Consider the following 23,908-nt stretch of genomic DNA (forward strand, 5'->3'; position numbering starts at 1 on the left):
CTTTTAATGGGCTTCTCGTCTTCCACACTAGCTTCCAAGGCCACTTTTTAGTCACTGACTGATTAACATTTATCCTCCAGTAGCAAGATTTAACTGTGAACATTCCTTTGCTATGTAGCTTCCAAATTGGTTTATCCTTTCTTTGAGATATGGCTAGTGGGGTGTTAAGCACCTCTAGTAGCCTGGCTACATCCTCAATTTCCCAGTCGTTCAAAGCCCTCCTGAACACTAAGTTCCACCCTTGTTGGCTCCATACTTGAGCAACAGTAGCAGATCTTTGTAAGCTCAAGGTGTAGAGATTTGGGAATAAGTTCCTCAGGCTATCATCCCCTTTCCAGATTTCATTCCAGAAATCTGTTTTCAGACCATTGCCCACACTAATATAAATATTGTTATTGAACTCTGGCCACATCCTTCTGATGGTCTTCCACACAAAGCATCCAAACGACCCCATCACCTCCTCAGTAGTCCATTGGCAAAAAAGGTCATATGTCAAATAGCACAAACTTCTTCCTGTAGGCAAGCAATTCTTGTGCTTTTACCAATAATGAAACCATATTTATGAAGCAACCGCATCGAAAGCAGCCTTCTGCAGTAATCCAATACATTACATGTCTTCTGTTTAAACTTTACAATTGGTTTCTGTTTTTCTTTTTTATCAGTAAATTTTACACCTTGATTTCTACTTTGGGCCATCTCATGAAGCTTCTGCTGAAGTTCTATTACTCCTACAATTTATTCGTCCTAAAGTTATTGGCCAAATCTTCCTTCACCAGTTATATCATAAGAGTAAATGGAGAAGCACAGATGTGCCCAGCAGACAAACTGACAAAGCACAAAGATTGGAGCAGCTAAAATGATAACTCCAAAAGTTAGTCTAGCATTTATAACTTCCAATAAATTAGCAAGCAGCCTCTAACAAGAACTAACAGAATAGAGAATGACTAAGAATTTTCTAGACAAAGATACAAGGGAAATGGAGAAGCAATTTAAATTAGTTAGGAAGGCATTGATATAAAATGGTTCATCAATTCACCATGACGCACCAATACATCTACAGCAAGTTTCAGGCTCAGAAGCAAGGATCTCCTTCTGGTCCGGCAATATCATTCAATAGAACATCTGGGAAGATGTTTGACCCAACATAATACCTATATAATGAGTAATACTTATCAAACAACAGAAAATTATAAGTAACTTCTCGGTAAAATGAAATATATACAGTACCAGAACATGCTATCATTGTTGGAGAGACTCAAAGTAACCAAATAAGAGTATCAAAGATTCATTTCTACTGCTACCAAGTTATTGCAGAATATTGATCATCTATATTTTGAATGCTTATACCAAAACTTGCATAATGTGTTATTCCCTCTGTCCCATTTTATGTGGCACCCTTTTCCTTTTTAGTCCGTCTCAAAAAGAATGTCACCTTACTATAATTAGAAACAATTTAACTTTAAAATTCTCTTTTTAACCTTAATGAAATGATTTACAACCACACAAATATCTGAGGATTGTTTTAGACCACAAATTTAAAAAGTCTTCCTTTTTTCTTAAATACTGTGCCAAGTCAAATGATGCCACATAAAATGGATCTAAGGGAAATATTATTTTTGATAAAGAAATAAATTTATTAAATAATTGTTAGAGAGACTTAAAAGTAACCAAATAAAAGTGTCAAGGATTCATTTTCTGCTGCTGCCAAATTATTGCAGAATCATTGATCACCTATATATTTTTTTGAAACTAACCATTGATCACCTATATTTTGAATGCTTATACCAAAGCTCGTATAATGTGCTGTTCTAGGGTTTCTCTATCAGATGATTAGGGAAGGATTTACCTTGATGTATGTGGTATCATCTGACACCACCTCATCAGGAAATCTTACTAAATTATATATTAATAATATGCAAAATAAAAAAGAGCGTAAATAAAGACAGAAATGACACCATTTGTCACAAGTTGCATCTTGGTTCTCTGGTTAGGCAGATGAAATTTCTGACAGACGGCAGTAGTTCAAACCTCGATAGCTTGCTTTTTGTTTTAAAATTTTTGAGCAATACTAGTCCTTACTAATTAAAAGTTAATATGTCAAGTCGGATTGATCCAATGACCTCCTTCCTTGTAAGGACAAACTAAACCACATTCACTATTGAAGACCTACATTATTTTTCTTTGTGAGTTGAACTTTATGTTTAAATTTTTAATTCAGTTAAATTTCAATGACGAGATCATTTCCTAAAGCACCTTCTGACCCTTCTAAACCAAGTTCAACATCTCAAAGCTCATCTAACTTTGAGGAAAGGGACGATGAGTCGAAACAATATCGACAAAGATGTATTTAGTACTATATCTAGTGAGACTATTATAAACACACTGCAAAGTACGAAAACGTGCGGAGGAAAATTGTAGTTTTGTACTTGTGTTTTTTTATGGCTTTACTGTGTTTGTTTTTTGTTGGGATTGACACATTTACTTTCCTGAATCAGACAAATTATGAAGTATGCTAGGGAAATTGTTGAAGTCTCCTAGTCAACCCCCTATTCCCAAACAAGTTAACTAATAGCTAGGTCTCTTGTACAGGAAGATAAATTGAACATCGACGGTAGTGTCAAAATGCAAACTGGAGATGTTGCTTTTGGAGGTAATAATTTCAGAAATGATCAAGGTAGTGGATGTTAGGATACTCAAGTAAGGTAAAGTCTACTTCAAGTCTCGTTACAGAACTATGGAGCATCAAAAAGGGGTTAAACTTAGCAAAAGAAATGAGATACAAAAAGAGGTAGGCATAAACACCGAAAAAACAGAACGAACTGAATGAATTTGGTTCTTCAGTTTGATTTCGGTTCTATTTCCTCTATACTTCAGTATTCAGTTTAGTGTTTGGTAATAGGGTCCCGGTACCGAAGAACCAAACTTTTATCATGCTCACTAGTTATACTCTTTCTTTTATTAACTTTTCCAGCAAAATTCCTTAAACTACTGTTTCTTTTGCCTCTTCATTACAAAACTGTGATCATAAAAGCTTTTATATACTAACATAATGAATTGTTAAAGCTACAAGTTCTCAGCTACTTTAACCAACCGTCCTATCTTGTGCATTCTGATAACTTTGTTTATGCTAAAAAACACAAGCTTAAATTCAATGTGTAGTCGTTCATGTCTTATGGAATTGAATTCTGTTAGTCTTAACCAACTGCTATTATATTGTATTTGTACTTTAGTTTGTCCCATCGAAATAAACAAAGAACCGAATTAAAAAAAACCAAACTTGAAAAAGTTGAACCGAACCAAACTAATTTGGTCGGTATTCGGTACACACTATTGAAAAACCAAAGAACCAAAGGCTCACACCTAGATACAAAGACTTAGAAGTGGAAATAAGCTGCCTACTTGCCATCAAGTTTATCAATAAGGAGGACATACAATGTCACCCCCCAGAGGGCTATTGTTGAAGATTGCAGATGTTTGTTGGAAGCTACAAAGGCAACCATTAAACATATTTGGAGGGAGGTCAATCAATGTGCCGGTTTCCTGGCAAACGAAGGGAACAAACAGGAAGAAGATTTACTAATCTAGGAAGAGGCAATCAAGGATATAGAAGTTCTCCTACTGGCAGATTTAAGTTATGTAGCTTATGGATTAGTTTAAACTAGGTGATTCTTCCCATCTGTCCTAGCCTTGGTGGACAGAGTTACCTAGTACCTGTTGCAAGTGGGAGGTGGCAGGTATCCCGTGGAATTAGTCAAGGTGCGCGAAAGCTGGCCCGGACACCATGGTCATCCAAAAAAAAAACGAGTTTAAACTTTTCTGGTCCTTCCCAATGTACCAAAAAATTGTTTTTTCTGCTGTTTATTTCTTTAAACGTCGACACTGCTTACAAGAAATTCCTTGCACACCACTTGCCTAGAGGTCTCGAGAATCAGCGGATCTTGTTGCATATGAAAAGGAACTGTAGAAGACTGCTCTATAAGTCAGTGTTTACCACAAGGATGGAACACATGTATTTTCAAAAACAGGAACCAGGCCATAGAATGCCTAGTCCGTGAACATTATACTGAGATTAAGTTTAGAGCTTCAGGTTTTAGAGCTGCAAATACTTCCTTGTCATTAAGAACTTAGTTTGAGCCTTGGTTTTCCTGAAATAGTTTTTAGGGGAACCAGAGTGAGGGATACCTGTAAATGTTGTAGAGCTCGCCGCTCAATATCAATGAAATAATTTGTTACTTAGAGAAAAATATAGGAATATCAAGAACTCTATTGCTCAAAGCAGGTAGCGTTTCCTCTTTAGTATACTATTACAAACACAAATGTTTTTCTTTTAAGGGTTATGGTAAGCACCATCCTCAAACCCCTCCTACCTAGGAACACGACAGTGGTTTCTCCACTTTGCTCTTTTGTTACTCAAACCTCCAACCTTACAGTTGAGGTGGACGTCCTTCACCACTAGACTCTCCCCCTCCCTTGTCTTCAAACAAAAATTGGAGATCCCAAGGATAACTGTGCTAAGGAATTGTTGAGCAAACTAGGTGTCGGAATTTAGTCTGATTGAACTTGATTCTGATTTGACTCAATTCCAGGAGGTAGATTTAAGTGAACCAATGCCTTGTATGCCAAATGACATACTAAGGCAACATTACTTTTGACAGTACTCCAAGTACACCTTGTAATAGAAAATACATGCAGTCAGATGCAATTATAGCTCATGGGAATGGTCGAACATAGATTTATAATACAACAGCTTGTGAACTGATAAGGAGGAAAAACACGGTTTCAAGAAATAACTTTAGGAACAACATGTCAACTGTGACTTTTGAGTCACCCTCCACAACACTAACATCATCTATGAGAAGACACTGAGCACCATTGTTCCAATCATTTCAGAGACTTGGTATCTGTTTAGATCTTCTAACTCTGCTTCTAGTTTGGTCATGTGTACCTATCTTTTGTCTATTAATACCTAATTAACTACAAGAGCAGTCAACTGTTTCTTATACATATTGTGATAAAAAAGGAAAGAGTAAACTTGTTACCAGAACCCAAATGTGGCAGTTGATAATGTCATCACACTGTAAACAAATGGCCCAGCAATTGTATCTGCTAGTCGCTGAATTGGTGCTTCACGGCCTTGGGCATCCTCAACCTGGAAGATTAGAAAGTTTACATAGAAGCTCATAAATTCCTAAGTTTTACGCATCAACATTAACAGGCAGTGGCCCCACACATATCTGCTAGTTCTAGTTTAGGATCACTAGCCACTTTTGTGTCAAAAGATGGGTACACACTTGTCTTATATTAGAAAGAGTAATTCAAGGTGAAATTTTTAGAGGAGGAAATAATATTCTCTATCCAGGACATAAAGGCTATAGGTAAACAATATATGCATGTCAAACATCCAAGGGAGTCGCATAAATAACTCCACAAACAGTAATCGAAGTCTCAAAATCCCTATACAGCACAGAAAATTATACTACACATTTATTTGAAAACTGCAATTCAAAGATGGCGCCACTACAAGCTTATAGAACATGTTGAGCTTTTCAAGAAAATAGGTGTAGTTGGGATTTGAGAAAACAAAGAGTGTCTCAGCTTTTGGTTGCCAGCTAGGAGTAAAGTAATCATAGCACCTTCATCTTGGCAACTGGGAAGTGCTATATTCCACATGTGCCAGAACCTCCTCAATAAGTGTAAATTGAAACAGATAGACAGCAAAAATATGCTGATCCAAATCGACAGACCAACCCAAAACATTTACAAGTACAATAAAAAAAATATAATGCTCATTTTACTTTCTTTTCATAATCGTGATGTGTGAGCTAGTTTGCACCGACTAATTTCATGGGATACCTACTACCTTTCACCAGCACCGATATCGACTAACTCTGCTGGAACAGATGGAAAGAAATCTCCTAGTGTTCAGATCTCACTTTGTTGACCACTAGGTCACATCCTAGGTGAGTTGAAATCACCAAGATTCACTTTACTTTGATCCAAACTAGTCGAGCACTACTAAATTGCTCAAAGAAAAAGTTAAAACTAATGGACTATATTCCCATGGTTGAAAGTTTTCCTATTTGGCAACTTTAGAGGATGTTAAAAGCAGTGTTTTAAAGGGCAGGAGCATGGGGCGAGGTGTAAGCCTTGAATATCTAATGTATCTTCAATTTTATAATTTTATCACTAAAAATATAAGCAAAAGTAAAATTTTCAATAATCCTGCAAATAAATCACCAATAATATAAAAAAATATATATTATTTGAGAAAAGTATTAAACGGAGATAATCTTTAAATGAATTTTTCATCTATTTCATCGTCGATCTCCACATCTACTAGTCCTTCCCACCCTCATCTAATATTTGCACTTATTATTGTTTATATATTTTAAATAAGGATTAGTATAAAAGGTATAAGAGCACAAAAAGAGGATAACTTGCCTCAAGAATATAGTGTTATGGAATCTCTATTTCATCAATTTTAGGCATAATCATCTAAATTGTTATTTATGACAATATCATTTTCTATGAGAGTTGCTTTCTTTCTTTTTTATATATTTTAGAGAAAATCATTATTACATGATAGCATCAAGAATAAATATCATTACACCAATAATAAAAACATGATTTATAGAAAAATACTTTTAAGACAATAGAAAATAAATTCAACGGCTAGGGGGTATCCTTTTATACTTGGGCCTTACGCCCCAAATTCTAGGACGTAGGTCCTACAAATCTACGCCTTTCATTTGAGCCCGGAAGCATTTTAGGTACATCTGTAATGATTTGTCTAGCCGTTATGGATGGTTAGAGCCATAGTACCCTTGTTAGAGTTACCATAATGCTTTGAGCTAATAAGAACTCAAAATAGAGAGGTTTTGACACTGATATCTCTTTATATTTTGATGATTTGTGTTGTGTTGTGTTCAGTTAGGAGGTGACCTAGTGATCTACACCTTCGTAGGAAGCTCTCTGATTGTGTAGATAATTCGAAAACAAATAGTTGTGATGCTTTTTTTTTAAACAGGGTAAAACCCCCGCTCCTATGCAATAGCTCGCAAATCAGGAGAGGTAACTCGCACTAGGCAAGCTCGGTGCAACGAGCTCAACCTAGAAGGCCAACCCCTTGCTTTCCCTGGCAAGGGGTTTCAAACTTGAGACCTCCAACATGGAGGTCCCAAGCCCAAACCACTGGGCCACCCCGAAGGGTGTTGTGATGCTTTATGCATTTGTTTTTATGTCGTGATGTCATGTGATGGGAAAATGTGTTGTGAAATGGGGGTATACTCTGTTTTTCCTTGAGCTACTGTTTAAGGGGGTCTTTGCTGCAGCGAGACTGCAATAGCGAGCAGGGACTCGCTGTAGCGCGGGTAGATGAGCCGGATGACGCAAAGCAGAATGTACATTTTAAATCAGTTTTCCCAAGTCATTCCCCATTACTTGAAATATTCAAAACAGAGAATCCAAAGGCAACTGTGATCCAGAGACTTCTACGGGACAACACATCTAGCGTAGATACATTTTAGATCTGAGGGTGAGCAAATCTTCTGATGACACTAGACATTAATACATTTTATTTAGTGTTTGCTACTCTTAGACATTTGATATTTAGAGTCCTAGTACAATGACTTTTGAATTTTGAGGATGTAATAGTTTAGACTTTTCCACATCTTTTTATTTTAGTTGAACCCATTGGTGGTCACCTAAAGTTGGCATCAACTTTCACTTAGACACTTTAACTAAGGTTTGTTCATTTTAACACCTTATGTTGGGCCTCGATGTGTCATTTTGACTTTTTACTTTGGGGTTGTTTCGTGCAAAGGGGTATGGGGTATTCTGGAGAAGACTATCAAAAGGGAAGGGGGGTGCTTCTGCAATTTTTTTTAATTGATTAAATTTCTTTTTTGTAAATTATTTGGACCAAAATGCCATGTGTCATCGATTCATTGGCCACTTTTTGTTTACTCAAAATTCATTATTTAATAATTATTTTGGGCACAAATGACAAATGTTGTCACTTAATTGGTCACTTTACATGTCATTTGCAAGTGTAACACACACATTACATATTTTGGCTGATTGTAAATAAAAGTGTCAAAATGACACATCGGGATCCAACATGAGTAGTTTAAAATGAACAAACCTTAGTTAAGGTGTTTTAAGTGAAAGTTGGTGTCAACTTAAGGTGACCAGTGATGGGTTCAGCCCTTTATTTATTTCATTTTGAGACTCTTCTTTATTGTGATATGTTTCTAAATATGTTTACTGATTTGGTTATAGTATGTTTTAGTTGTTAAGATTTGGTTCGCCCAACGGGGGTTAGAGTGGGTGTCAATCATTGTGGCTTGGGTCATGACAACGTCCCACCCCAAGAGTCACCCCGAAAACACCTCTGGAAACACTGGTTAGAAGTAAGGTAATAATTTATTTGAATGCTAGAGTTAGGAGTTAGTATCAAGACGATCCCTCATCAATTAGATATAAAATATTAATTGTATCACACTAACCATAGGTGTCTTCTATTCCATCTCATCAAGTTGTACGTATATTTCTTCTCTTTTCATTATTTTCTCACATGGTTCAAGACCTCCACGATCTTGCTGGAAACTTGGTAACTTCTGCCTATTGACAGACTCTGCCTTATATTGTTTATCTAGCCAAGTTTTCTATCTTTGCCGAATTACTATCATTCTTCTTTATGGTTACTGTTGTAGAGGTACCAATTTTATTTTCGGTAACAGTACCTGTAGCATAGTTGTAACATCCGACAATTTAAAATGAATATGAAGAAGCTTGAAATTGGAAGTAGTCATTTTTGGAAAAAAATTCAGAATCTGGAAATTCGGCCAAGTGTGGAAATCAGTGAGTTTTTGGCCAACTTTGAGCAGTCATAACTCCTAGCTCAGGATGATCCAGGAGTAGTTCCAGTTATGTTTGGAAAGCCCTTGGAACGATCTTTCCAACGCCACCGAGTTTGCTCGATTCCGAGTTCGTATGAGCGAGTTATGCCCTTTGAAAGTTGGGCAGTTGGCAGGGAGTCCGTCCGGAAATTTAAGGGCATTTTGGTCTTTTCACAAATCATTTCTTTTGAGGTTATAGTGTTGTGTTAGGCTGATTGTAGATCATTTTTGTTTCATTTTTAAAAGAGTAAGAGTTAGGGTTCTTGAGTGAAGAAGAGAAGAAGAGAGAAAGAAGAGAAGAAGAAGAAGAAGTGGGAGCTAGGGTTGTGGATGCAAGACGTTTTCTTCATCAAATTTCTTGGGGAATCTTAGTAAAGGTATGGGAGTTCTTTATCTAGGGCAAGCTATCACCCTAGAGCCAATTTCAAATGGTTTTCAACTTTTCCAAAGTTTGTGAAAAAGCCTAATTTCTACTCAAACTCATGGGTTCTTGCATGAAATGATTTCAAATGATAAGTTATGATATTATTGATGTTTATTTGATATTTTAAGATGAAAAACTCCATGAATCCTTGTATTCTACAAAACCCCAAAATGTGTTTATGAAGTGGGTCTATTTCTATAAATTCAAAGTTGATGGAATTATGTGTAAAGTGAATTGTATTGATATCTCTTGTGTTGTTTAATGTTTATTCATGATTAATTGTTGATAATGGGTGAATTAAGGGTGGTAAGCCTTATGAGTGAAGTATTGGTGATTGCTTGGATTTTTGGTGATTTTGGCTATGGCTTTGAATTATGGTAAGAAAGCTTGAACTCTCTTTATTGAATTAATTGTTGTTGGTAGGTTGAATCCACCTTTGGTGGAAGTGTTATATCTTGTTCTTGTGTGGTATTATTGTGAATTGTAGCCATGAAGGCATTGGGGAAGTTGTTGCATAATGTTGGAATATTGTATTATTGTGAATTGAGGCCATGAAGGGCATTATATGAGTGTTATTGTTTTGTTATATTATTATATATGAATGAGGCTATATGTAAAGTCCTATATGAAGCTATATGTGAAGGTATGATGTGAATGAGTTTTATGTGATCTTGTGATGATCCTATGTAAAGTGGATAGCATTGTGAGTTAAAGTATGATTTCTCATGATGTATATATGAAATGATGTTGGATTATGAAGTATCCTTAAATGAAAATGTTGTGACTTGGTTGGTAGACTAAAGTGTCCCTCCTTGTTACTTAAAGTCTTGAATGCATGAAAGTGTGAAGTGGGCTAGAACTAAGAAATGGTGCCCTTTCTATAAATGCTAAAAGAGGAATTCTAGGTCAAGACTTGAATTGGCAAAACTAAGAAATGGTGCCCTTTCATAAGTCTAGCTTTCCTAAGTAAATGTAAAACCATGAAATCGGTAGACCTAATGGTGGTAGCCCTTCTCATGTGTGAAATGATGAACCTTGGACCGGTAGGCTTAAGGCACCCTTAATGAAAAATCGGTAGGCCTAAGGCACCCTTCCAGGGGGATTTAATGAGCTATCCTTAATGAACCTTGATCGGTAGATCCTTGTGGTGCCCTTCTTGGTAGATGTGCTATGGGTCGGTAGACCTAATGATGGTGCCCTCTCTAGTACATACATGTGAATGAAATTACTTTATGGGAACTAAGGCTAAGCACCGAGTGGATATAGTTAAGATGGTAGCTCTCCCGAGTATGAGGCAAGAGTACAATGAACATCTTTGGATATCCCCTAAACCATGTGCCTACATGGGATGTGTCCTAGTTCTACCCTTGGCAAGTAGAACACCTTCCACGGTGTAGGGTTTTATGACACCGGATTCCATGTCTAGCTCGCATGGTCTATGTCGGTTAATGCCTATTCCCATCATGTGGGATGTGCACTCTAGTTATTGGATAGGTTCTACAACGTGTAGGTAGTAGTATGGGATGCTATCTACACATGGCACGAGTAGGCTTTGAAGATACTAAAGTGAGTTCCCTAAGTCTAACGACTATTATGTGAAAGTCCCCTTATGTGCTTGAATGTCTCCAAAAATGGTTTCTTAAAGAATGTTGGTCTATTGATGTTATGCTTTAAAGGAAATGTCCTTATCTAAGGTAATCTTGAGGAACACTTAAGTGTGCTTGAAGAGGTTGTATGGGCGGTCACTTCTTGTCTTACTCAAGTGTGTCTTAAGGTTATATTAGGTAGAGGTCCTATGGTAATGAAATGGCATGTGTTCCTTTAAAGTTAAGCATGGGTTGTATATGAATATATGTTGAGTATGTATACGGTTGGCTATGGTTTTATATGTGAACATTGACTTAGTATGTTATATTGTAATGGTAAATTTCCTTATCTTTGGTAACCCTTAGGAACACTTAGGTGTATATGAAGAGATTGTATGGGCGGTCACTTCATGTTTCACTTAAGTGTGGCTTTGGGTAACTTGAGATAGAGGTCAAGAAATGATGAAAAGGCTTACTTGTCAATTATGTTCATGTGTTGTACATTGGTACTAGTTGTGCATGATGGCTTGTGATATGAAGCATGATAAGTGGTAAGTTCACATTTGGTGGCCTTAGGATGATGTTTTAGTGTGGATGGTGGTATGGGACGCTATCCATACATTGCACAAAGTGTTGTCCAAGGGTTACTTGAGGTGGATGGTTTAAGGTGAATGAATGGGTTATGTGTGGAGTATGTGCTAAAGTGGTTAATGACTTGTATGTTGGTTATGGTTGGATATTGTGACTCTTATACTTGTATTTTTTCATGAAGTTTTACCAAATGGCATAAAAGCATGTTTCTCCAATAAACGTCCCTTTTAGCATGTTTTTGCATGGCTTCCATACTTAGTACTTAATTGTGCTAACCCCTTTCTTTCCCTTTTTGGACTAAAGTGTAGGGATTTGGAGATGATGACATGTCATGGCTATTTGATAGGTTTCTAAGTGTTGAAGATGAAGACTTGGTGAGTCCTCATATATTCGAGGACAATACCCCATATGTTCTTTTATGTCTTTTTAGTATTGTTTAAGTTGTGTATGGGATTAGTTCCGAATTTTGTACTCTAAAGTATTAGATGGTTTTGAGACATCATGTATAAAGTCTAGAAAGTCTTCCGCTTGCTATATATATATTTTTTTATGAAATGTTTTCTTGGTAAAGAAAGTTTTAAATTCCTTATGGTTTTTTTTGTGTCTATGCGATGAATGAATGCTAAGAGGCTTGTATTAGACCTCTTCGAGGTCGAGTACGCCGGTTACAACTAGGGGGTGCTCCCGGGTCGTGACAATAGTGCTAGTTTGAGTTTGTTCATTATGGTAGCACTGTGCGTCTTTCTGATGACTGTACAGAGATACGACGCCACTTCATGCTGATTATTATTCTATTGACGTTGCAACTTCTTTTAATGACCATTCTAGTGGCTCCGTGCCATTCACAGTGAATGTTCCAGAGGCACTGCACCTCTTCTTTTTAAGGTTCTTAGCACTGAACTCAAGAGTAGCAGAGCACCTTTTTTGCTAACCATTTTGACAAGAAAACCTTTCTCCAACAGTCCGAACATTATATTGGAAAGAACCCTGAACTTCTCCTATGAGATTCTAGCAACCAAAACTTTTCTCCAAGGATTTCAATTTCAAACAAAAAAAATTGAGATTCAAGTTGTCAAAGGGTAACATGTACGTGAGAAAAAAAGGAAGTTCAGACACTACAAGATTGGACTACTACACTCAATGAAAAACCACCAGAATTAGCTTATACGATATTTCTAATGAATTTCAGATGTTGTGATCAATTTTGCAATCTCAAGCTTTTTGTCATTACATCAACAAAATATTAGCTTTAATCTTTTTTTTATACAGCACGGTTCGGAGAGCACTTTTAGTCTGCGTTGGTGAATGGAAGCCTCCCCCTATCAAGCAAGAAGGAATCGGCTCTTCCCATGTCCAAACCAGCTTGTGTACACCTCAACAAATTCCACAGCATACCTGATATCTCCCACCACCAGGTACCACGTAACTCTTTACTCAAGGCTTGAATAGATGTGAAGAAATCACCTAGAGATTAGTATTTTGCCTCCAAAGGATAGTAACTTTAACTCCCTAATAAAGAAGCATCCCTACGATATCTGTTTTCCCTCCTCAAGGTTCTAAATTTCTAAATGCTAGAAAATGTTCCAAGCAACAAATATTACTTGGAAGGAGAACATTTCTAAGAAAAGGTTTACTGACCATATTAACAATCTTGGAAATTGTTGAATTGGAACCAGTGGAAGAGGCCTCAATCCATAAAGGACTATCCTGAAACATAACAACAAGGACTTCAAAATAAAATAATATAATCAGAAATGCAAATCCAGTCTTTAAGGAAAATCCAGTTCTACCATCATAAGGTGTTCATCAACTAACATTTGGATCATCATAAGAGGCACAAATCTAAGAACTCTGAAAACAATTGGCGCAAATCTAATGCACCATCATTCATATAACCTTAACAAGGATCAGTTAACATTTTTAAATCTAATGTCTCTTCAAATGTATTTAATTAAGTCATTCTAAAAAGTCATGAAACCTTATTTTGTTACAGATGACACAGTGGAGCAGTAAACTAGTTTACGTCAGAAAGCTGCAAATAGCATATCTATACACGTAATATCTTGGCACCATGTCCGAACAGAGCAGATGGGACGTAGAGGATTCATATATCTGAAACCAACTAGTTTGGGTATCATATTTGATTGATTGATTAAATCTTCAAACCACCATACCCAGTTAATTGTACCAGCTGAGACAGAAACACCCTTCTCTTTAAACACCGGAAGAGACTCTCCAGTAAGCATAGACTCATCCACAACACTTCGACCTGCAACGACTCTTCCCTGCAGAGGCAATTTGATTTATCATTTGAGAATGTAAGATGTTGGATGTCTAGTCAACAAACAGAAGAAAACAAGTATTTTAAACAGAACTCAACATCCTTGAACAGGCATTTGTATTCCTTACGAAAGGTGCCATAAATGCTTTTAAGCTAACAATTGGTCAGTTGCTTTTAAACAGGACAAATTTCTCATTTGTCAAAAATTACCTATTCAATCCTAGGGAAAACTTCTTTAAAAAAAATCATTCCTATGTAACACATATACCATTTGTTTTTTAAGACGAGGACCAAAAAGTGCCAAAGTGAAAAAATGTGCTAGAAATCACTGTTAAGATGTACTGAGGTAATAACTTTTTCCTTGTGTAGTGACTCCATATTATGTTTGTAGTAGTTGATGGCTTTATTTTACAGTATTATCCTAAATGCTTGGATAAATGAAATCCAAGGAAATTCGATATGTATTCTATTCTGCTTTAATGAAGATATTCATACATTCATCCTTGGGATAAAGTCCTGAAAGAAAAGTACTCATGCAAAATTTGACTTACATCTACGGGTATAGTTTCTCCAGGAAAAACGAGCAAAGAATCACCAACTCGAATATCATCGGTTGGAACTTCAATACAAATTGCATCAGAACCGACAACGTCAGTCGAGGAATCACTGCCGGATGAAGTAATTACAAGTCTAGACTGAGTGGATATAAGTGACTGCCAAAAGAACCACACCAATATTTCATAAGAAAAAGGAGTAACAAAGTATAGAAGTTTTTCTAATGATGAATACAAAGGGAAAAAGTAAGGTACAATACAAGCTTCAATTTATTTTAGTTCTTCAGCAGTTCATTAGTGGACTCAGGAATCTAGTCTGATTAGTGAAATGTATTTTATTTCTTACGCAGATCAAAAATAAAGAGTAGCCTTGTGTAGCTTTATTTATTGTGTTTAATACAGTAAGAAAACTGTAGCCCGAAAATAACCTGAGATTATTCTTTTGTTAAGTGCAACTATAAGTCTTAAATGTTTGGGTTACTAAACAAATGTTTTTCCTCCATAGGTGTGAATAAATATATACTGGCCACCAGAAATAAGAGATCAGAGCTTTTATGCAACTTCTAAAACTAGATCATCCGTAACCCACTTCATACACACCTTTTACAAGCTCTAAAATATAACTGCTTTTTTAAGTATAAAAGGTCAAACTCCAGAAGTATAACTGATAATAACCAATAGTAGCTTTCTGGAAAAGGGAACTACTTAATGCATCAATCGAACAAGAGAAAATTTGATAGTAGGTGTAGTTCATTTCCATTTAAAATATGCTAACTAGTGTGTGCAAGAACTCAAAATCTGTGGACTTACAAGAGCAGCCCTCTGCACAAGATTAAAATGAACTGCATTATCACTTTTTGCTATTGGTGTAGTTCAGAGTATATAGATGACCCTGTGGCTATTGTAGACATTCTAGGGTCCTTATAAAGGTGAAAGGAGGATCTAGGGATAGTTCTCTTTTTTCTTCTTTCTTTTCTTTATCTTTTGTTTATGCCCGACACACGTGTGGAGGGAGGATATGATGTAAATTTTTGGATACCAGCTTTGAGCTGATGATTGATATACAAATGTTACCTTTATCAAAAAAAAAATCTGAGGACTTACTGGAAAAACAAAACATTTATAATAGTTGGATTTCATGATATCAAAGACAACATATTGGTCAATAACAAGTTTAAATAGGTGGTTTAGCATGGAAGTCTCATGAATGGTTATAACATACTCATTGATGCTACTGTATCAGAGAGCTCAAATATCTAAAAGACTAAAACAACCAGTATTCCAGTGGTTAATAGAGTTTCCAACCTTTGGAGATGGTCAAATATTGAACAGTCTCATAGCCCATATTGTTGATCCATTTTCTTAAATCACATGCAATAAAAACAACTTACTAATAGCTCATTCATGTCACTAGATGCCTTCAGCCTTGCCTTTCCTCCAAGGAACGCCCTAGTAATACAAACCCAAGAAGCATGACCTGCGTGATAAAATCAATATTTTTGAATGAACAAATAGCAGTTTAGAGATAGTGTAATACTGAATAGATTTTGGTCGAGACAGACCATCATAGAAGTACAAATAGAAGGTATTGCAGAGCATAAATGATATCTTAATGAATTGGAAAAATAGTACAAATGAGAACTACATAGTGAAAGTTAATGATTGATAGATGGAGAATGGTTAGAGATTTATGGAATTTCACAAAATTCAGCCATTGCAAAAGGAGAATGGACTCAATGGTTAGTGATACATTTCAAAATAACTTCAGGCAGGTCAAGAAAAACATGACCAATGATTTAGAGTAGAGGACCTGGACCATGTGAAACCCTGATGACATTATTTGAATTTTGCAAGGACTTCAGATGAAAATATTTTGAAGCTTGAGATTTTTAAATGTTAAAATAGGGCTGAGCCCAATAAGGCGCAAGTATCTGTGGCACCACCTCGACAACCTATTACATTGAACTTTGTGAATCGAAAGACCCTCTCAGCATTTAAAATTCATAAGCAAATATAAAAAGAGAACTTACTTCTTAAAGACTACAATATGCTGACCGTCCTAAACAGCAGAAAACAGGAGTACTTATGAGCAAGCAAATAAAAACAAAAGGGACAGAATAAATGGAAAGAAAATCTAAGCACTTCGAGAGAAGTAGAGAGGAAAGTAAGAAAAGACAAACCGGCTCATCAAAAAATGATGCTTCCCATTAAAGCTCAGGGTTAAGCAGTGAGACCTAAGAAAGAGAAGAAGTTGTCAGCATATCAGTCTTAACTCAAGAGAGTAATAGGTTTTCAATATATTATGAAAACAGACACTGAAATCATAACAAGAGCTACTAGCAAGCTAAAGGGCACAACTTTAATTGATTCTTACAGAACTAATTGCAAAAAAAGCAATCGATCCAAAGCCAACAAGAGAGTTTGTATTTGGTGATCCCTTTGTGAATGCCCAAAGATCATCAAAGAGCAGGTCTGTAACATAATTTATTTCGGTTAGTAATGAACTAAGATGATAAGCTACATAGTTCCTATCTACATAACTGCCAAAAAAATGACGCTAGTATTGGGGGAAACAAACAGCATGGTTCACTAAGCTCCCACTAATGCATGAAGTCCATGGAAAGGGCCCAGCCACATTTTCATTTGAATTCTTGACATGACACTATTAACTTGCAAACTGAAAAGGGATTCTCTATACTACTCATAATAACAACTTTAATCGACTCTCTTCCAAGACTTAACCGCAGAGATGACGGTCAAAATTGGACATCAAATTCAATCACATGATCATACCCATTTGATTTTTTAGTTAACTACCACATTTAACTAGAAAAAGTAACAAAGGAACATAAACAAATAAGAAAACAGATAAAAGCTAAATGGAGTAGAAAGTAACAGTCAATTAAGAAAGAAACAGAACAGAATAAACAAGTAGTGATTAACCTCGTCCAGGTCCTAATAAAGCCCCAACTGCCAATCCAGCTTTGACATAAGAATTATGCAGTATATCCAACATTGAACCTGTACCAATGTAGATCAACTAGTCTGAGTTATCCAGAACAGAAAATTTCATCAAACACTAGCTATTTAGCTTTTGGCACAGATATTTCCAAGCTGAATTGGATATAGTTTCAAAGAAAAGCAATGTAACCGGATGCTTCTTTCCAAGCTGAATTTGATATAATATTGATCATTATGGAACCGGGTAAGAGTATTTGCCTTTTTTCTTTTCAACATTTTTTACAAACTGTTAAATCAAGTGTTCAAATCGTTGTTGTTCTGAAGTAGCAAGCATGTATATTCACTCAAGAAATGAATTGTGCATCTTTTGCAAGTTTACCGTGAATATGAATGCCAAGAGAGTGCAAAATATGAGTAGCGTGAATTCCACAGCATAAAGCAACCAGAGTCCAAGCGAAAGCCACTGGGTTACGACTCTCAACAAGCAACGCCTCCTTTTTCTTCACTGTTTCCTTCCACTTCTTCACCTTGGCATCAATTCCTAACCCAGATGACCTCTTCGGCTCAAACCAGTTTCAGCTGCATCCGCTTTCAACTTAACCGCAGCTGTCTCGGTCAACATATTGGCCACAGCCGAGTCAACTCTGTCGTCCACTGATAAGATCGCCTTGACACGTGAGACACACGCGCCACACATCATCCCGCTCACATCTAGTAGCGCCGTCGTCTCAACATTTTTCAACTGTACCTGCTGCTCAGTTCCACTCGCCAGAACTTTGAACTCCACAGCCTTGGCAAATGCAGCATTGCGCCGCAGCAAACTACTACGACGTCATTGATGGATGACAGTTTATATATATATAGTACCTGTTTTTTAGCCTTTTCATTTCTTGTTAGTTTAGTCATTTCTCACTTGGTAATTTACCTCTAATTTTGGACCCATGGAGGAACTTCTAATGGTTTGACCAATATCTTAAAAAATATTTGCCTGATTTGACAGATTACCTCCATGACATTTTGACTAGTATAAGCTTCACAAAAGGATGCTATGCACACAGTTACCAAAACTATACAGGCGTCAGTATTATCTAGTGTTACCATCATTATACAAAAATGATTATTTCTTGGTTTTATTCTATAGTTTGGGATACAATCTTGATCAAGTTACAATGTTGATTTCACTATTTCTGGTAGAGAAATAGCTTCATCAAATGTAACTTGATCTCTTAACCTTTCCCCATATTGGCTAGTTTATATCTCCTCTCCCACTCAGTATGTGTGGACAAATACAAAATAACACTACTTGAGAGGTGAACAATCTGATCAATGGCATGTTGGATCTGTCAAGGTGCTTTTGTTTTGTTGTTAATCATGTTAATAATCAACTGGGAATCAGATTCCACCATCACATAAAATGAACTTCTGCAAATACACAGTTTCACACCCTGTAAAAGAGCTCTGCCCTCGGGCCATATTATTCAGCACAGGCCAGGACAGAGCAGCCAAGGTTGGCCCTAATGATACAACAACCTCCTCCAGAGCTTCCCAATTCCCTTTACAACAGCCATCAATGTTTAGTTTTAGCCATTCAAACTCATGCTTATTCCATCTAACCGGTCCACAACTGATTATTTGTTTTGCCTTTTCCACTGCATTACACATCAAATTTCAGGATAGAGGCAATTGGACTGTGGGAAATTGGCTATAAAAATTTTGGTCATGTTTTCACAAACCTGCTGAATAATATAACTCTGCCAGACATGTGAACATTATCATACCTAGCAACCACATCTATTTTTCCTTATCTCCCAGCATATGACAGTTGGGAGGCATTGAAATAGCACTGCATGGATACCATTATTAGCTTTAGATAGCCACTAAACATGAGTAATTGTTTCATGTTACCACCATTTCTAATTACTATACCACAACTTTGACCAAAGGACCAAATATGTTTTGCAATCTGTCTTGTACGAAAAAAAGGTGCATGATAATCTCTTCATTATGAGTAGTACAGCAGGTCGCAGGAACATTTAGATCGTAGCATCATAGCAAATATTTGTATCACTTCAAACCAGTGATGGATCCAGGTTTTGAAGTTTATGTATTCCTACAATGATTTCAAGTTAACATAAAATAATAACTGGGTTCACAATAGAAATACATGGTATGAACAAAAGATACCGGTCCCCTGAGCGCATGCCTTAGGGCTAGATCCGCTCCTGCTTCAAACCTAAGAGTGCTGGATTCAACAGAAATGATTGCTATAGTCTTTTATGCTCAGTCCTTCTCTTTCCTATTTAATGTAAGAGGTGATTGTCTCTATCAAAATATGATTTCAAGTACAAGCAGGAATAGCCTAGATTATGTTCCAACATTAGAATGGTTGATACTACTGACATTAAGACTTGAAAACTGTGCAATAGTCTATAATTTGACATATTATTGGGCATTCGATTTTTAACACTTAAAAGAGGAGACAAATCTCACTAAAGAACATATCCAGCAAATAAGATACAACTGTGTGAAGGTAATGGGGTACATATCTCAAAGTTCTAGACCATCAGGCAGAAATAGACTCCATCCTGAACATGAAAGAATGCTGGTTTGTCAATGGTCAATCAGAAAACATCATATCTCTGGGTTGTTCTGAAAGGACAAATGATCATAATAAGCGAGCACCATGAGACTGGTACAGCCAAACTCTAAATGAAACCCATTCAACTTCCGAGACGAACAAATAGGTGCCTCAAAATGAATAATGTTCTCCATTTGACGTTATGGTGCTTGATGGCCAAGGTACGATCTTGGAAGCAAAAACTTCATAGCAACAAAATATGTAATATTGACATATTGAAAACCCCAAAAGAAAAATCTCAGAGAAACTAGCAGTTTGTGATTATAGAATAGAGTAGCTTCCTCTATCTGAAGACTATACTTTCTTGCTCAATTTGGCCAAGTGTAATTTCAAGATTGATGGGACTGAAGCGACAATTTTTTGGTAAGAATACTTCGACAGAGTATATAGCAAAATGCCCTGCAAGAGATGACAGCAGGAAATGTAGACAGACATGCCTTGAAAATATGCTATCCAATGATCACATGGCCTGATACTTCAAACACGTCGAGATCAAAAGTCAATTTCATGGTATGACTATAAGAAATATTGCTAGAGTTCAAGAATAGAACTGCAGAAACCAGAGTGCCCTGAAGAACCAGGATACCGAAACCAATAATTTGGATGACTAACCCATATATTAATTAATTTATTTGGTGGAGCATTTATCCTAACAAAACATTCACCATCTCATAAGAATAACTGAATGAGATGGTGATAATCACTGACAATGACAGGAATTCATAAACTTTTGATCAAAGTAAACCTTAATAAGGAGAAACCAAGAACGTCGGCAGGTTCTCTTCCAACACAAATTGCAGAAAATGATATATCCGCTTCATCAGACGCATTCAACCAACCTTCAATTTAGATATCATAGGTAAGATCATACCAGCATCAACATCCAATATTCCACGGTCTTCGTGGGTCACATTTCAAATTCTCAAAGGCAGAAACACCCATCAGTTCAGCAGCTTAAACAATTTCATGATCTTCTGTCAGTGCATTCCCTATTTACCATTCCACTATCTTCTTGACCAGAGGAAAATTCAAATGCCATTGAGAAAATCAGAGTCGACAGCATATTCTAATCATCATCGCTCTCCTTTCTCCACTCCTCCTCATCAAATAGATCTTCAGGTGGATCATAAACTACAGTATCCGGGAACAGTTCCAGAAAGTCATCCTTCACTTTTTCTCTCAATTCGGGGTAAGGAAGTAGCCCCTTCAACATAACACGATAAGGTAAAGACATAGGAGGATCAGGAGAGCGCCTCATTTCATCATATATGTGCATTGCCTCTGAAGGTAATCTGCCATCTAGAAAAGCCCTGACAAGATCGCCAAATGTATGTTGATCAAAAAGCACCCCTTCTTTCTTCAAATCTTCCCATACCTTCTTTGTTTCATCTACCTTTTTGTTTCTTGCAAGCATGAAAAGCATATCCCTGTAAAAAAACATGTCTGGCCGATACCATATTTCTTTGCGCACAGCCTCATACAACTGCAAAATTTAAGAGTAAAAGTCAGCAATATAAACATTAAATAAATGATTAATGAGAGTGGATAACTTCCATCTCCAGATAAGCTAAAGAAAGGGACTAGCACTAGGCAAACATTCTCTATCTACTCTAGAATTACCACTTAAAGTGGACAACGGGAAGTAAATATAAGAAGTTGAACATCACATTTCTATTGATTAAGATGAATTAACCATCAAAGTATAATTGATAATGTTTCAAGCAGGAATCAGACGTGTTCAACATCGTGAAACGCAATGTTACATTTTGTCAAAGGAGTATGATAGTACAACAATACATAGACATTACAACAGTTACTTCTGAACGAAACAAGATAACATTATTCCCAATACGCAACAAACCCAGTGGCGAACTTATAGCAAAAAATTGGAGCACATGAACCCGTGATCTCTTTGTAAAACTAGATATTTTATGTACATATTTTCTAAAATTAGTATAATATTATTTGTTGGCACCCATACTACAAAAACACTAAATGATTCACTTGATTGAAAGTTGAGTTATTTACCTAAAAGGACTAGGAATCAAGTGGTGCACCATCTTTTTCTTCAATTTCCTTTCTACATTGTACAATAATCAATTTTTATAACCAAAAAGGGGTTACAACTTGGTAGCAGAAAAAGGAAAAAGAAAAATTCAAATTGTTACCCTCATGGAGAGGCAAGGGAGATCTTGTCTTTGGAACTCAGCAAGAACGGCGACGAGGTCAGATTTGAGTAGACGAGAAACATGGGACTTCATAAACCGCTCAAACCTAACGGCGTTGGACTGCAAGCGCTTAAGCTCCTTGGCGACCATTAAACCTTCTTTCCCCATTTCTTTCTTGCGCCTCCATATAGACACACTTGGGCTCGAAGATGACGCTGAACCAGTAATGATTTGCCTGATTCCGCAGCTATGGTTTAATATCGACGCTCGCCGCAGAAGATTCTGACCTTGATGCCACATCTGCAACTGGTGAACTTCAGGTGACTCACAAGTCTAAATCATGTAAAAGGGGTCAAATAAGTTGAGTAGATTTTCTTAGTGACACTTCGATCAAAAGGTGTCGAATAAGTTTTATTTTTGTTTTTACTGACACTTTAATCAAGGAGGGTCAAATTTAACTATTTTTTTAACCTAATTAGAATAAAAAGTAAAGAAAATCATTCAAAACTCTCGTCTCTCCAACATTTTTCTTCCTTGAAAAATCGACCATTAACAGCTTATTGAAATCTAGATTAGATATTCTCATTCTCCGCTTCTTTATCACCAATCGTCACTTTGTCTAAAGCTGAACGCCGTCGTCGATCCTCACTCTTCTTCAAACGGGTAAGCCATTATTTTTTTGAAAACATTTAGGATTGCGAACAACACATTATTGATAGTAGGATCTTTTCTTGGGTTAATAAACAAGAAATTGTTCTATAGATATGAAAATTGAATTATGGTCTAATGGGACCTGTTATTTCTTATTTACAAAAGAAAAATGAGAAATCCAAAAAACCTAATTTTTGGAAAATGTGTATGTGTTGTTGTTCAGTGAAAAGTAATTTTTTGTTGCTTTTGTTCTTCTTTTTGTTAGCATTTTGTTTATATATTGGTAGAAATATAGACGATTCAGTTGTCCAACAAATAACTCATTTGTTGAAAGAAGTGTCATATGTTGCAACAGAGGAGTCATATGTTGGTAGAAATTTCAATGTAATTATCATATGTCACTATGTGTTATGACAACCAGAATGGTCATCTGTAGTAACATGTTACTCATGTGTTGTAACAGATGAACGGTTCATCTATGGCAACATAAGCATATTTACAAATGTAATGGTATGGACTCGGACGATGTCACATGCGACAAAAGAAAAGAAAGGGAATTAACAGAGCGATTCAAATTGAAAGGAAGAAAGATTCTGGAAATCAATTGTAACAAAATTGAATGCCTAACTAAAAATGAACAAATTTACCAGATGAAAAAGGTAAAATCACAAACATGATCAAACTTTAACAGGCTATGGGTAAATAAAATCCAATCACATTATTCCTTAAAGAAACAGTAAACAACAAGCTATTAAGAAAGGAAAATTACACTTAAGAAGCCAATCATATTTTTCGACTAGGTGACATATATCAGGGTAGAACATAACACTCTTCTCCTGCATTTAGCTGACTCATATAGCTGACTTGCTTAAACAACAACTAACTATTATGCAAAATTAAAGTGAAGCTATCGACATAACTCTCATGTTCATATATAAAAAATCAAAGAAAAGAACAAAATTAGACTTTTTTCAATATACAATGCAAAACTTTTCTCATGAAAAAATTAAAACGGAGCTAGGCAGCCAAAGCATGAATCATTTAAGATTCAAACAGATCAAGTTAGAGAATTTCATGGTCTGAGTTTTCAACAAGAAAAATAAATAAAGCAAAGCTATGCATTCATAGCAAATACAGATCATAAACTAGTATGG

The 23,908-nt window shown here is 36.3% G+C and overlaps 3 protein-coding genes across 4 annotated transcripts in view; all 3 read right to left on the reverse strand.

Moving 5' to 3' along the window:
- LOC125837667 (copper-transporting ATPase PAA2, chloroplastic) overlaps nt 1-23,908 on the reverse strand; it is an 87,547-nt gene that overhangs the window by 10,178 nt on the left and 53,461 nt on the right. The gene's annotated exons all lie outside the window — the stretch shown is intronic.
- Nucleotides 1,047-19,088, reverse strand: LOC125837690 (copper-transporting ATPase PAA2, chloroplastic-like). The gene is made up of 10 exons (XM_049516770.1): nt 19,031-19,088; nt 18,742-18,946; nt 17,844-18,118; nt 17,280-17,357; nt 15,728-15,813; nt 14,334-14,495; nt 13,676-13,786; nt 13,140-13,208; nt 5,040-5,149; nt 1,047-1,151 (listed from the first exon to the last, which is right to left on the reverse strand). Exons 1-10 carry the CDS (start codon nt 19,086-19,088, stop codon nt 1,073-1,075), a joined length of 1,233 nt encoding a protein of 410 aa, XP_049372727.1. The 3' UTR covers nt 1,047-1,072.
- LOC125837679 (pentatricopeptide repeat-containing protein At1g62350-like) lies at nt 20,519-22,452 on the reverse strand. Its single transcript, XM_049516762.1, has 2 exons — nt 22,104-22,452; nt 20,519-21,418 (listed from the first exon to the last, which is right to left on the reverse strand). Exons 1-2 carry the CDS (start codon nt 22,401-22,403, stop codon nt 21,002-21,004), a joined length of 717 nt encoding a protein of 238 aa, XP_049372719.1. The 5' UTR covers nt 22,404-22,452; the 3' UTR covers nt 20,519-21,001.

Source organism: Solanum verrucosum, unplaced genomic scaffold (assembly GCF_900185275.1).
Source record: "Solanum verrucosum unplaced genomic scaffold, falcon-dt-bn FXZP01000133.1, whole genome shotgun sequence".
NCBI classification, from domain to species: domain Eukaryota; kingdom Viridiplantae; phylum Streptophyta; class Magnoliopsida; order Solanales; family Solanaceae; genus Solanum; species Solanum verrucosum.